Source organism: Salvelinus sp. IW2-2015, linkage group LG20 (assembly GCF_002910315.2).
Source record: "Salvelinus sp. IW2-2015 linkage group LG20, ASM291031v2, whole genome shotgun sequence".
In the NCBI taxonomy this organism is placed as follows: domain Eukaryota; kingdom Metazoa; phylum Chordata; class Actinopteri; order Salmoniformes; family Salmonidae; genus Salvelinus; species Salvelinus sp. IW2-2015.
In genome coordinates, this window is record NC_036860.1 from 18,989,752 (window position 1) to 19,005,586 (window position 15,835).

Genomic DNA, 15,835 nt, shown 5'->3' on the forward strand with positions numbered 1-15,835 from the left:
ATAGATAATAAACAGTGAGTAGCAACAACAAATGGGGGGGTGTAAGGAGCCTTTTGATCCTACCGCTTGCCGTGTGGTAGCAGAGAAAGCAGTCTATGACTTGGGTGACTGGAGTCTCTGACAATTTTATGGGCTTTCCTCTGACACCGCCTATTATATAGGTCCTGAATTGTAGGAAGCTTGGTCCCAGTGATGTACTGGGCCGTATGCACTACCCTCTGTAGTGCCTTACGGTCAGATGCCGAGCAGTTGCCATACCAGGCGGTGATGCCACGGTCAGGATGCTCTTGATGCTGCAGCTGTAGAACCTTTTGAGAATCTGGGGACCCATGCTAAATCTTTTCAGTCTCTTGAGGGGGAAAAGGTTTTGTCGTGCCCTCTTCACGACTGTCTTGGTGTGTTTGGATCATGATAGATCGTTGGTGTTGTGGACACCAAGGAACTTGAAACTCTCGACCCTCTCCACTACAGCCCGTTGATGTTAATGGGGGCCTGTTCGGCCCGCCTTTTCCTGTAGTCCGCAATCAGCTCCTTTGTCTTGCTCACATTGAGGGAGAGGTTGTTGTCCTGGCACCACACTGCCAGTTCTCTGACTTCCTYCCTATAGGCTGTCTCATCAAATGTCAGTGAAGACACTTGCCAGTTGGTCCATGCATGCTTTGAGTACACGTCCTGGTAATCCATCTGGCCCCGCAGCTTTGTGAATGTTGACCTGTTTAAAGGTCTTGCTCACATCGTCTACCGAGAGCGAGAACAGCTGGTGCTCTCGTGCATGCTTCAGTGTTGCTTGCCTCAAAGCGAGCATAGAAGGAATTTAGCTCATCTGGTAGGCTTGCATCACTGGGCAACTAGSGTCTGGGTTTCCCTTTGTAATCCGTAATAGTTTTCAAGCCCTGCCACATCCGACGAGCATCAGAGCCGTTGTAGTAGGATTCAATCTTAGTCCTGTATTGACGCTTTGCCTGTTTGATGGTTCGTCTGAGGGCATAGCGGGATTTCTTATAGGCGTCCGGATTAGTGTCCCGCTACTTGAAAGCGGCAGCTCTAGCCTTTAGCTCAATGCGGATTTTGCCTGTAATCCATGGCTTCTGGTTGGGATATGTATGTACGGTCACTGTGGGGACGACGTCGTCGATGCACTCATTGACGAAGCCGATGACTGAAGTGTATGCTCCTCAATGCCATTGGATGAATCCCGGAACATATTCCAGTCTGTGCTAGCAAAACAATCCTGTAGCGTAGCATCCACGTCATCTGACCACTTCTGTATTGAGCGAGTCACTGGTACTTCCTGYTTGAGTTTTTGCTTGTAAGCAGGAATCAGGAGGATAGAATTATGATCAGATTTGCCAAATGGAGGGCGGGTGAGAGCTTTGTATGCATCTAAGTGTGTAGAGTAAAGGTGGTCTAGAGTTTTTTTCCCTCTGGTTGCACATGTGACATGCTGGTAAAAAATTGGTAAAACTGATTTAAATTTGCCTGCATTAAAGTCCCTGGCCACTAGGAGCGCTGCTTCTGGGTGAGCGTTTTCTTGTTTGCTTATGGCTTTATAGAGTTGGTTGAGTGCGGTCTTCATGCCTGCATCGGTCTGTGGTGGTAAAAAGAAGGCTAAGAATAATATAGATGAGAACTATCTTGGTAGATAGTGTGGTCTACAGCTTATCATAAGGTACTCTACCTCAGGGGAGAAATACCTTGAGAAATCTTTATTTTTTATTTTAACCCCCTTTTCTCCCCAATTTTCGTGGTATCCAATTGCTAGTAATTACTATCTTGTCTCGTCGCTACAACTCCCGTACGGGCTCGGGARAGACGAAGGTCGAAAGCCATGTGTCCTCCGAAACACAACCCAAYCAAGCCACGCTGCTTCTTAACACAGCGCTCCTCCAACCCGGAAGCCAGCCGCACCAATGTGTCGGAGGAAACACCGTGCACCCGGCTCCCTTGATTAGCGCGCACTGTGCCCGGCCCGCCACAGGAGTCACTGGTGCGCGATGAGACAAGGATATCCCTACCGGCCAAACCCTCCCTAACCCGGACGACGCTAGGCCAATTGTTCGTCGCCCCACGGACCTCCCGGTCGCGGCCGGCTGCGACAGAGCCTGGGCGCGAACCCAGAGTCTCTGGTGGCGCAGCGATGCAGTGCCCTAGACCACTGCGCCACCCGGGAGGCCCCGAGAATTCTTTAAAATTAGACATCGCGCACCAGCTGTTATTGACAAAAAGACACACACCCCCACCCCTTGTCTTACCAGATGTAGCTTCTCTGTTCTGCCAGCGCATTGAAAATCCCCCCAGCTCTATATTATCTGTGCCGTCGTTCAGCCACGACTCTGTGAAACATAAGATATTACAGTTCTTAATGTCCCGTTGGTAGGATAATCTTAATCGTAGGTCATCAATTTTATTTTCCAACGATTGCATGTTAGCAAGTAGAATTGATGGCATTGAGAGTTTACTCGCTCGCCTACAGATTCTCAAAAGGCAGCCCGATCTGCATCCTCTTTTCCTCCGTCTTTTCTTCACGCAAATGACGAAGATCTGGGCCTGTTCCCGGGAGAGCAGTATATCTTTCTCGTCGGACTCGTTAAAGGAAAAAGCTTCTTCCAGTTTGTGGTGTGTAATCCCAGTTCAGATATCCAGAAGTTATTATCAGTCATAAGAGACRGTAGCAGCAACATTATGTACAAAATAAGTACAAAAATAAGTTACAAACAACGCAAAAAAAAATAAAAAAAATAGCACAATTGGTTACGGGCATGTATAACGTCAGTCATCCTCTTCGGCACCATCTTAATAACTACTGTCCACATTTTGAGGTTACTGTAACTATACATATCTTATTATGTAATCATATGAAGTGTGCATGTTCAAGATTGCGAGCATAGGTTGTCATAGGTCTGTAGAGATCTTCACAATTGCTGTAATAATCTGTACAGAATTTTGAACGACATCGATCACTTGCTGTAATTTCAACTGCAAACAGGTCATTTGGTTTTGCTATTAGATTAAACACAGTGATAACACATTAATCACATTAAAAATATGACATTGTATTCCTATTTTAACTTTTCTCTGGTTTTAAATGGTTGAAAGCACAGTGATAGACATTTGGTTGACAATTTAAACAAAAATCAGACATTGTTTTTCCTTTGGAATTTGGTTGTGCTTTTAGATGGTTGAAAGCATAGTGATAACATATTGGAAATTCAACTAACTTCTGGCTGTCTTTTTGAGTGGGTGAATATAGGTTGCAATTAATCAACGTCTCAACCAAATATTACCCAATTATCGACTGTCACGACTTCCGCCGAAGTCGGTCCCTCTCCTTGTTCGGGCGGCGTTCGGCGGTCGACGTCACTGGCTTTCTAGCCACCACCGATCCACTTTTCATTTTCCATTTGTTTTGTCTTTGTCTTTTCACACCTGGCTTCACTCAACGAATTACTTGTTTATTATTTAACCCTCTGTTCCCCATGTTGTATTTGTGAGTGATTGTTTATTTGTATTTTCGGTCTGTTATGGTGTGCTCGTGATGTTACTTTGTACATTGGACATTTTGAGTAAAAGTATGTTGATTACTCATATCTGCTGTCCTGCGCCTGACTCCCTACACCAGCTACACATAGACCTTTTTACATCGACTTTGAAATTACGTGGTGTGTCCAGTGGGAGTGGACTAATTAAAAAATATAGTTTTTTTTGTGGATTATTTCTTAACTACAGTAATCCCTGATCTGACATGACTGGATAGGTAGAAGCTATGTATTAGAACCATTGCTTACATACTTACCGTCAATACGTACATCAAGGAAGGGAAGAAGGAYGGAAGGATGCATTTTGAAAGTATTCAAACATGGACCAGAAGAAACACATCAGTTAACCACATGAGAATGTTAAAGTATTTGTGGGGAGTCAATTCAAAGGACTTCAAAACATTTAACATCTGACACAGTTCTTTCCTTATGTGCACACTCTAATCTATGCCCCCTGTGACGTAGGCCTATTGAACTGCCCAGTGGGCTAAATGGCCTGTTTTTAAAAGAGTCCCATTTGAACATTGCCATGTTTTCTGTTCCTCTCCTACAGGAGTGATCCTACAAAGGGTAGATTCATGACTCTTGGGCTCCAGACAGCAGAAACAGGTGGATCCGGCTCCTGCAGAACACAGACTCCAGGCTGTACTGCCATGCAGAGGACACTTGGACAGGAAAAGACAGTCTCAAACAACATTCTTCTCTCGTCAGCTCAATTATTCAACTGCTAATTATTTATACCTTCAAATCTTGGCAACAGACCTCAAATGATGCTATCTGTTTAGGAGATAAACCAAGATAAATACAGAATATTATTCTTTCAGAGACAGAAGCAGCCACCCTCCCTAAAAGCACTGTTCTCTCAACATTGCAGAATTAGCACTGTGTATTAGTTGAGTGTTGGTCCATTACCTCAAAGCGGCATGGTTTATAACACATTTTAGGCAGCCCTTCTACTTTACGGGAGAACCACCAATTTCCAACTTGATATGACCATTATAACACAGTTCCATAACATTTTTATAACACGGTTATAACAGCCCTCTACTTTATGGTAGCACCACCCATTTCCAACCTCTTCCATCGGCACAGAGCCCTCAATGTTGTCTTCAAGAGACAACACTAGAATACTCCACTTTGGGTACTCCACTTTGAAAGACACAATTATGTATTTTAGGTTATATCTTTCTCTTTAACAGTTTGCAATTGCCACGTGAATTCAATAAACCATGTTCTGAGTTTAGGTTATACTCTTGCATACCCTTTTACAGGTTACTTACAAAATACAAAATTATTCAAAAATGATTATAATAATTTTTATTGTATTTTATTGTGTGTCTAGGTGTACAAAAAGCATGCAAAAATAGCTTCTGTATATATTTGGTACATATTTACATTGTAACAGCTGCATTCAGTACAGGTGTGCCATGCTTTTTTTGTTTGTGGGAATTGACGAACCTTGACAAGTACATTCAAGCCCCATTCATACCTGGTTCTAACATGCATCCTTCATCCTGCTCTTGTCCGTTATAAGTTCTGATGAAAATCAGTTCACATTACGTCTTTAAAATGCCTACACCTGACTAAAAATGTGGACACAATAATAATGTGGAAGAGATCAGGACACATGACGCAGATTAGCACCAGGTATAATAAACAGGGCTTCAGAGAAATGCGGAACAGTACAGACATCTATCAACACAAGAAACAGGACCTTTAACACAGAGACTGGGCAATCACATATGATACATAGCAGCGATGCAAAAACCATGACACTGTCCTAATCTTAACATTATGTACACTCTCACTCCCACAGGCCTGTTTCATCTGTTGAAGAGGATTCCCTCTTTACCCCGGGTTGAAGGAATTATTAATCATATTAATTAGCATAAATGTGTCAATATCATCCAGCTCAACTCCCAAGACAATGTAATGTACCTGGAATAATAGACAGAAAGAAAGAGCACCTGAGTGCATTTAGAATCCGAACACAACACTGAAGTAATCTAATGACAACAACATTGCACTTCTGACACACATACTTGTACATACACACACATACATTACAAAGGTGAATACACCTTAGACACCGATAACGATTCTTGCGAGTGCAGTGCTCCAGACAGACGTACAAAAAAAACTGTGTTTCGCTTTAGCATCATCGTCAACATATAAAGTGCCATGTCATCAGAGGGGACTTGAACATGGCAGACAGCTGGTTCACAACAGGTGCCATCTTTGTTCCGATCCCAGCAGCCCTTCAGTTAGGAGAAGTTAACCCACAGACTGACCGGTGACTAAGACAAACCCTTAAAAGCTCCATCAAAAAGCAACTACATCCAGCGCAACACGAACATAGCGTTCACCCTAAAGGTTGCGGGGAAAAAAGTAAAAGCAACAAAATAAAAAGCCATAACAGATAACAAAGCAAGCTCTTCATATGGTTGATTGAAACTCTGCACTTGAAATTGCATGTACCGGTAATAGAAATGATTAAAAAATATATATTCACAAAGACGGAAGCACAATTAAATATGGCTGCCGTAATAGGTGAAACTGACGTGTAAAGGCAACAGCAGGGCAATGAAGAAAAAGAGAAGATGGAATAAGTGAGTGAAAGAGAAAACACTATCTGGCCTGGCTAACAGGGAATGCATAATAAAGCTTTTGTCTTCCACTACAATCCCTCTACCCATTCTCTGACTGTAGCACCTAACAGGTGCACTGATATGTCCACCAGAGGGTTACGATGCATCCAAATTGGCACCCTAATCCCTATATAGTGGCTATTCCCTATATAGTGGCTATTCCCTATATAGTAGCTATTCCCTATATAGTGGCTATTCCCTATATAGTTGCTATTTCCTATACCGCAGCTGTCGACAATGTGCCATTCAAAGGTAACTTCCGAATGCGCCGACATCTGCCACGTTTACCATGAATGCAATCTCAGCAAATGTAGGAACATTGCCTTTAAAAGCTGAATTGTCAACACAGTGTGATAAGACTGAATCCTGGCCTTAAGAGAGACAGACAGCAATAATACACATCTCCCAAACACACATCTACTGACATCAGGTCTTCCATACTGCCTATAAAGACTGCATGACCAAGATGATATGATAGGAAACACGTTTTGAAGTTGCATAAATTGTGTCCATCATTTCTAGGATTGTGCACACAATTAGWCGTTTTTAAAATGAGAGGCTCAAATCACAGAGGCTCAATTCAGAAGTGGCATTGGCCCTTGTATGTGTATGTATATGCTGCCCTCCTATAGATCCTCAGTACCTAATTTCAATGGAGTGTTTTGCACAATAGAATTGCATCAAGTCGGAAGAGAGGGATGAATGGACATCACTCTACTGGGCCATTCTCTGCCACATGGGGATTGTGTGGTGGTGAATAGATAGTTGTTGTTGTTTGTGTTGTTCCTAATCACCATATTGTAATGGTCCCTGGAAGAGCGGTGGAAGAGATCGCTGTGCTCTGACTGACAATACGCTTTCATATACAGTACAAAGTGCCTTCCCCGTGCTTGGATGAACTGAATGAACTGCTACTATTGTTACATAAAAATATGTTATGAGAATAACACAGTTATTCACATTTATTTCATAAATTAACCTTTTACTAATCAAGAAACTGTACATGCAAACACCATTACCTGCTTTCAGTTCCATTTTGAAATCGAGAAGAATGTATGAAGGACAAATAAACCAGCTTACTGCTGTGCAATCTCACATGCATCCCTATCAATGAATGGGCCAATTTCCAATGAAGTTTTTCTGAAATTGAAATAAAACATTTACTTGGTTCTGGAAGGGTGATTAATAGGCTGCATAAATATGATTAGTGTTCCCCCTTTCACAATTGTGGGCTTCAAATGTGTTTTAAGGAGGATAGGTTGCTGCTTCTTGTCAGAGTCTAGGAGACAGGGGAGAGAAACAGGCTAGCTTCACCCTACTGCCTGAGATTTAGAGAAACAGCCCTTCTCTAATTCTGTACCCTACTAAAAACATTAGAGAATGAAGGGGAGACGATTAGAGCAACAGAGAGGAAGAGACCAGTCCATACAGACACCAAACCGTGGGACCACATCACCCCCACCCTCAAACTCCACTGGCTCCCAGTTCAATACAGGATCATCTTCAAAATACTCACATACCTTACTGACCTCCTGCACCTCTACACTCCCACCTGTTCCCTGCGCTTTTCTGACATTGGCCTCCTAACCATCTCTCACACCAGGCTCTGCTCCATGGGAGACAATGACACACCTCTTCACATGATCTGTTGTCTTAGAGATCCCTCACTAGTTCACGTCCCTAGTTAGTGTCATCCTGTTTAGTTTTTTCCTGGTTAGTCTGTCCTTATGTTTGGCGTAGATATATATACTTACTTTTTTTAATGTATGATTTTATTGCTTTTAATCCTACTGATTATCTTGTGTATGTAAAGTGAATTTGGGTGTCTTGTAAAGTGCTTATAATTAAATATATTATTATTATTATTACTTAAGAGAAGCGTGTGGAAGGGTTATGTTGACAGCTTACGGGTGAGATAGACAACAATGACATTACACTGACACACACATTTATGATCTATGTACAACGCTGCAGCATTAAAGGGGCAATCCGCAGATGAAACAATAACAAAAAGGTTTCCCTCTGTTTTGGTAAAAAGCTGAAGGATGGGCCTGGAGAAATGTAACCATTCTGATATTAATAGACAGAGCTATAGATGCAAGGACTGACCCTTCAATATATAAAAATGATAGTGTCAAGCATATTTTGAGGCTATACACTGTGTGTTTACAAACATTGGAGTAAAACAAGCTTTTGGTTCTGATGGGGTATGACAGTTGAACTAAGCTTATGAGGCATTTATAAGTTMTATTCTTCAAGAATCATAGGTATATATAACTAATTAATTTATAAGTMCAAAAATGTATGAAGCATCTGCAGATTGCCCATTCAAACTATTGATTATGATAGGTTAAAAGCCCTGTGTGTATGTCTTGTTTCAAACGGTAGGGGGCGTAATAATGTCAGTTGCATGCTCCAGTCTCTTGGTCATGCTGGCTCTTAGGGCACCAATATTGTCCATGATTGTGAATGGTGCCTAGAGAGTCTCTGAATGGCGATAACGTTCACCATGCATTGTGTAGGTAAAGTGACATCGAAACACGACAGACAAAAATTCCTCTTCTCCTCAGCAACATAATGCCAGCAGACGGACATACAGTAGGAATTTCCAGTAGTCTTGCAGTGGTACAGTGTTGTCTGGGTTCTATGTGCTTCTTTGGGTGATTACACGCAATGATGGAGTGAGGAGAGATCAGGGAGGGATGGAGGGAAGGACAGGATTAGAAGAGCGGAGTGCATCATAGATTTAAAGGGAGAGAGGCAATGTACAGATTGGGCTTTAAAGGGGAAGGGCATATCATTTTTAAAGGGGAGGCCATGCTTGAGTTGAACCACTTCTCACAAGAAAAAGCACTGTTTCAGTCCAGAAGCACTGAAGGTAGTAGCGTAAGATGCCGGTTAAGAGGGCTGTGTAGAACTGGGCTGAGCTGAGCTGACTGGAGGAGAGGAGGAGGTACGGGATTCAGGAGAAGGGTTCATCTTCATGTAGGTCTTCGAGCTCTCCCTCCCTACTTCCCTCTCCACTGCTGCCCTTTCTGAAAGAGTGACAGGAGACATATAGAGGGGAAGAGAGAGAGAGACAGGGAGAGAGACAGGGAGAGAGAGAAACAGTAAAGAAATACATATGTATGTTGTTTTTGCCTTCTTGAAAATGTGAACTTTCATGTGCCTTAATAACAAACTGGTATGTGATCTGTAAATATGAATAAAAATATAAAATTACAAGCCTAGTTAATCCCAAAAGAAAAAATACTATAGTATACTATGGTTAAATGCTATAGTATTCACTGTAGTGTTTTTGCGGACTTTAGTATAGTATTTACTGCAGTGTTTTTTTAGCTTTGACATAGCAGTGGGGGCTTTGTCTTTGAGGAAATCTACTGGACAAAATACTCCAAGAGCAAATTTTCCATAACCTGTAGGTAGGTAGGTAGGTAGGTAGGACTGAAGTCTGAACAGATAGTTCACAGCTTCTGCTCTTTTCTATAACTTGTAGGGAACACAATATATCCCAATTTGTGCCACCCATAAATGAGAAACCTACATGCCAAGTATAGACCATAATATGGGTGGCACAAATTGGGATATGGGGAGGGGAATGGGCAGGGTGTATGCAAATGAAATACTGTAGTATTTACTAAAGTAATTACTGTATTGTTTTTGCGGATATCACTGTAGTATTTACTGTGATGTTTTTGCAGTCTGTAGTATACTGTAGTATTTACTATAGTATTGGACAGTATACTACACATTTCTATAGTAAGTACTACACATGATCAAGGTGTGTAGTATAGTATTCTACAGTATACCAGTTTACTACAGAATTCTATAGTAAGTACAGTAGTATTCTATAGTAAACTGTAGTATTTTTGCATGTGTGTAGCCAAGGAGAAAGCATTTAGCTATAGGGAGAAAGACAGGATCGTTCCTGACTGGCCACGATTGGCTAAGATAACAGATAATATGGTGCTGATGAACTTTGTTTAGCTAGCTAAACAAAGGAGACAAAAAAATCCATTCACAAAGAGTCCCGTTCACATGTGAAATCTTAGAGATGGGTGGGGTTTAAGAGGGTGTGTACGATGGGCTTAAGGCTTAAGAGGGTGTGCRATGCTGAATGGGTGTACACAAAGAAGAGCTCTCCAGCAAGTGTATAAACCTCTACAAAAACATTGAAGGGCTTTTTCTCAAAAGTGGGTAAACAAGTATATCAACTTTCATAGCATCATTACTTTCCCATAATTTTCTCCAATTGCAGTATACGATATGCCATTTTGAAGCTCTGAATCTGTACTTTTATAAACTGTAAAGTGCTGTTTTTGTCAAAAATTTAAATAAGGCTAGGGTCTTGTAACCAGTCACATATTTAGTCTCTATCATACACGTGCCGAGAAACAGGAGCCACCTAATGTCATCGCATTGAGGAAGGCAAGAAACACCATCTTCAATGACAACACACAGAAATGGTGACAACAACACATGTTATGTGTAACACAGGGAGATGGCAGTCGGAGACTTTTGAGTCACAGTTGGATTGACAGTTGGGGAAAAACATTTGCCCCGCCTTTCTCATGAAGGAACACCAATGGATAAGGACAACAGGATGGGGGGGTTGTTAGGAATTTTGACAGACAGCGTGCCAGACCAATGACCACACAACTTTACCTTAGAGAGGGGTGGAGTTTTAAAGAGTGGCGGAACGGCCACGCATCCCTGCAGCAGATAGAGCGGGGAAGAAAACGGACACAGGGTCAGAGCCTGAGGTCAGGAGAGGTCGTCGGAGGGTGACGGAGAGCTATGAGCATCCTTCCACCACTACATGTGGGAGTCAGTTGCCCTTCAACATTGATCAGCTCAGCTTTGAGGTTTTTCCCTAACGGTTAGGGATAGGGTTTGTGGAGGGTAAGCTGATCCTAGATCTGTGCCTGAAAGCGTCCATCTGTCATGCAATGTCAGTTAGCCTACATTAGTGTGTAAGGTTTGTAGAGACGGGGTGGTTAGGTCATGTCCTCAGCAGGGGGCAGTGGTGTTGTGCTTCCAAGTTGATGGGCAGGGTTCAAATAAAATACAATTGTATTGGTCGCACAGCTCTGGAAAAAATTAAGAAACCACTGCAAAATGATCAGTTTCTCTGGTTTTACTATTTATAGGTATGTGTTTGGGTAAAATTAAAATTGTTGTTTTATTCTATAAAACTACTGACAACATTTCTCCCAAATTCCAAATAAAAATATTGTCATTTAGTGTCACGTCTGCTCCTGGTCCTCCCCTCCGGCGTACGATGTCGCCAGAATACTAACCACCGGTCCTGGGATTCATCATTACACACACCTGGCAATCATTATGATCATTATGATTCACACCTGGACTCCATTACCTTCATAATTTCCTCCCCTTTATATGGCACTCTCCCATGTTCACTCACCAGTTGGTATTGTTCTTGTGCATCGGCGTACTGCCTTTATGTTAGTGTCGTTTTGTTGTTTTATTAAAACGTTTCACCTGCACCTGCTTCTGACTCACTCACCATCATTACATTTAGAGCATTTATTTGCAGAAAATGACAACTGTTCAAAATAACAAAAAAGATGCAGTGTTGTCAGACCTCGAATAATGCAAAGAAAATAAGTTCATATTAATTTTTAAACAACACAATACTAATGTTTAACTTAGGAAGAGTTCAGAAATCCTCCACCAAATTTCACAGTGGGTGCGAGACCTGGAGAGGCCTACAAGCCACTGTGTCTAGCACCCACTGTGAAATTTGGTGGAGGATCGGTGATGATCTGGGGGTGCTAGATTTGTCTTTGTGAAGGATGCATGAATCAAGCCACGTACAAGGTTGTCCTGGAAGAAAACTTGCTTCCTTCTACTCTGACAATGTTCCCCAACTCTGAGGATTGGTTTTTCCAGCAGGACAATGCTCAGTGCCACACAGCCAGGTCAATCAAAGTGTGGATGGAGGACCACCAGATCAAGACCCTGTCATGGCCAGCCCAATCTCCAGACCTGAACCCCATTGAAACCTCTGGAATTTGATCAAGAGGAAGATGGATGGTCACAAGCCATCAAACAAAGCCGAGCTGCTTGAACTTTTGCGCCAGGAGTGGCATGAATTCACCCAACATCAATGTGAAAGACTGGTGGAGAGCATGTCAAGACACATGAAAGCTGTAATTGAAAATCAGGGTTATTCCACCAAATATTGATTTCTGAACTCTTCCTGAGATAAAACATTAGTATTGTGTTGTTTAATAATGAATATAAAGTTATTTTCTTTGCATTATTCGGGGAGTGCATATCTTAGGGGAGTGCTGATGAGCATGGGAGTACTGATGGGCTAGGGAGCGGCTGCCCTGTAATCCCTTGTAATCTGCCCTGTAATCCCTTCGCCCAGTGACTCAGGCCCCACATGACTTGCTGGGGGTCCGTTCTTTGTCATGCGACCCCTATGACCATCAGGGTTCTGAGTAGGTGCTGGCTCAGCAACCCGAAGGTCAACCCTATTACGACGGTACAGTGATCCATTGAACTTTATGCACACAGGATCCGAGTCTCCAGAGGCCCGTCTGGTCCCCTGTTAGTGGCTTCATCCGCACCACTTCACCCACCATGAGCTCAGAGCCACATCAATTTACAGATATACTCATAATAAACATTGATAAAAGATACAAGTGTTTTACATTGAACTTTAGATAAACTTCTCCTTAATGCAACCGCTGTGTCAGATTTCAAAAAAACTTTATGGAAAAAGCACACCATGCAATAATCTGAGTACAGCGCTCAGACACAAAAACAAGACATACAGGTACCCGCCATGTTGTGGAGTCAACAGAAGTCAGAAATAACATTATAAACATTCACTTACCTTTGATGATCTTCATCAGAATGCACTCCCAGGAATCCCAGTTCCACAATAAATGTTTGTTTTGTTCGATAATGTCCATCATTTATGTCCAAAATCCTCCTTGTTGTTCTAGCGTTCAGTACACTTTCCAAACTCACAACGTGCGGGCAAGTCCAGCGGAAAGTACGGACAAAAAGTTAAAAAGTTATATTACAGTCCGTAAAAACATGACAAACAAAGTATTGAATCAATCTTTAGGATGTTTTTAACATAATTCTTCAATAATGTTCCAACCGGAGTATTCCTTTGTCTTCAGAAGTGCGATGGAACAGAGCTTGCTCTCACATGAACGCGCATGGTCAGTGCATGTTCAGGTCATGGCAGACCTTACTCATCCCCCTCTCCTTCGGCCCCACTTCACAGTAGAGCATCAGACAAGGTTCTAAAGACTGTTTACATCGAGTGGAAGCCTTAGGAAGTGCAACATTACCAATATCCAACTGTATTTTCAATAGGAGCTGAGTTGAAAATCGACCAACCTCAGATTTCCCACTTCCTGGTTGGATTTTTTCTCAGGTTTTTGCCTGCCATATGAGTTCTGTTATACTCACAGACATCATTCAAACAGTTTTAGAAACTTCAGAGTGGTTTCTATCCAAATCTACCAATAATATGAATATTCTAGCTTTTATGGCTTTGTAGCAGGCCGTTTACTATGGGCATGCTTTTCATCCGGACGTGAAAATACTGCCCCCTACCCCAAAGAAGTTAACAAACTATAGTTTTTGCAAAGTGGTTAGGACATCTACTTTGTGCATGACACAAGTAATTTTTCCAACAATTTGTTACAGACAGATTATTTCACTTATAATTCACTGTATCACAATTCCAGTGGGTCAGAAGTTTACATACAGTACTTTAAGTTGACTGTGCTTTTAAACAGCTTGGAAAATTGTCCTCTGGTCTGATGAAACAAAAATGGCCATAATGGCCATAATGACCATCGTTATGTTTGGAGGAAAAAGGGGGAGGCTTGCAAGCCGAAGAACACCATCCCAACCGTGAAGCACGGGGGAGGCAGCATCATGTTGTTTGGGTGCTTTGCTGCAGGAGGGCCAGTTGCACTTCATAAAAGAGACGGCATCATGAGGAAAGGAAAATTACGTGCATATATTGAAGCAACATCTCAAGACATCAGTCAGGAAGCTAAAGCTTGGTCGCAAATGGGTCTTCCAAATGGACAATGACCCCAAGCACACTTCCAAAGTTGTGGCAAAATGGCTTCTCGACAACAAAGTCAAGGTATTGGAGTGGCCAACACAAAGCTCTGACCTCAATCCTATAGAAAAGTTGTGGGCAGAACTGAAAACGCGTGTGCGAGCAAGGAGGACTACAAACCTGACTCAGTTACACCAGCTCTGTCAAGAGGAATGGGCTAAAATTCACCCAACTTATTGTGGGAAGCTTGTGGAAGGCTACCCAAAACGTTTGACCCAAGTTAAACAATTTAAAGGCAATGCTACCAAATACTAATTGAGTGTATGTAAACTTCTGACCCACTGGGAATGTGATGAAAGAAATAAATACTACTTTTCTGACATTTCACATTCTCAAAATAATGTGGTGATCCTAACTGACCTAAGATAGGGCATTTTTACTCAGATTAAATGTCAGGAATTGTTTAAAAACTGAGTTTAAATGTATTTGGCTAAGGTGTATGTAAACTTCCGACTTCAACTGTATTGTCACGACTTCCGCCGAAGTCGGGTCCTCTCCTTGTTCGGGCGGCGCTCAGCGCTCGGCGTTGCCGGTCTTCTAGCCATCGTCGATCCACTTTTCATTTTCCATTTGTTTTGTCTTGTGTTTCCACACACCTGGTTTCAATTCCCTCATTTACTTGTTGTGTATTTAACCCTCTGTTACCCCCATGTCTTTGTGTGGGATTGTTTATTGTAGTGCTTGTGCACGTTCCACGTGAGCGCACGACGGGTTATTTTGTGCCCATTTATCTTGTTTTTCTGGATGCCGTTGGTTTTGCTTAATAAATCTCCGGTTATTACCCAGTTCTGCTCCCCTGCGCCTGACTTCTCTGCCGCCAATTACGCACCCCGCTACATGTATGAAGACAGGTGTCTGTTTCTCTCTCTCTCCCTCTCCATGTCGTTGTGTAAAAAGCCATATGTTGTGTCAGTGCGCTAGGGACCTTTTTCTCATGTATTAAGTGTGTATGTCATCCTGTTTTATCAATTAGTTAGCTAGTAAATAAATAATTAAACCAATTTGTGTAGTACTGAATCGTAAGTAAGGCTGGGGTTTTTGTAGATCCAAGAAGGTTACGACTGTTCAGAATGATGATATAAAAAGAGGTTATGATTTAATACGTTGACTGTTTTATGGATGTGATAGGTAAAGACCTTTAGAGTTTAATTCGGGAGATGGTAACTCTTTAAACAACCGCTTTCGTGGTGCCCCAAATTCCTAATGAGTGAATTGTTAGTTGATTAATTTAATCAGGTAACAATTAAACATAGTTAGTTGATTCGATAAATAACAGTCATCAGATTAATGAAAGTAAAGTCACAACATGATGTATTATCACTTGTGAATGATGCTCAGTTTGTGCAGTAAGGCAAGAAATAGCGCATGCCTTTTTTTGTGAGTTTTTGAAATCCTAGTTGCACACCTCATGGTTGTATTAATTTGGGATCTATCGCATCCCACAAATGTCCCAGAGTATGTTTGGAATATTTATTTATTGCACAGAAGGACAAGTTAACCAATAGAATAGGTCGACTTCTGTACTA

The 15,835-nt window shown here is 42.0% G+C and overlaps 2 protein-coding genes across 4 annotated transcripts in view; one reads left to right on the plus strand and one right to left on the minus strand.

Annotated features, from left to right (window-relative positions):
* The window catches only part of p2rx1 (purinergic receptor P2X, ligand-gated ion channel, 1), a 43,395-nt gene extending 38,554 nt beyond the window's left edge, over positions 1-4,841 (plus strand). For all 3 annotated transcript variants that reach the window (XR_002879525.3, XM_024012133.3, XM_024012134.3), the window contains one exon: positions 4,090-4,841. The gene's annotated coding sequence lies outside the window, so the exon portion shown is untranslated. The remainder of the gene's footprint in view (positions 1-4,089) is intronic.
* Positions 4,842-7,128: 2,287 nt separating this feature from the next.
* Positions 7,129-15,835, minus strand: part of camkk1a (calcium/calmodulin-dependent protein kinase kinase 1, alpha a) — a 133,744-nt gene continuing 125,037 nt past the window's right edge. Inside the window, 2 exon segments of the mRNA XM_070449255.1 lie at positions 7,129-9,219; positions 10,850-10,897. Coding sequence (XP_070305356.1) covers positions 9,147-9,219; positions 10,850-10,897 — 121 coding nt within the window. The 3' untranslated portion in view covers positions 7,129-9,146.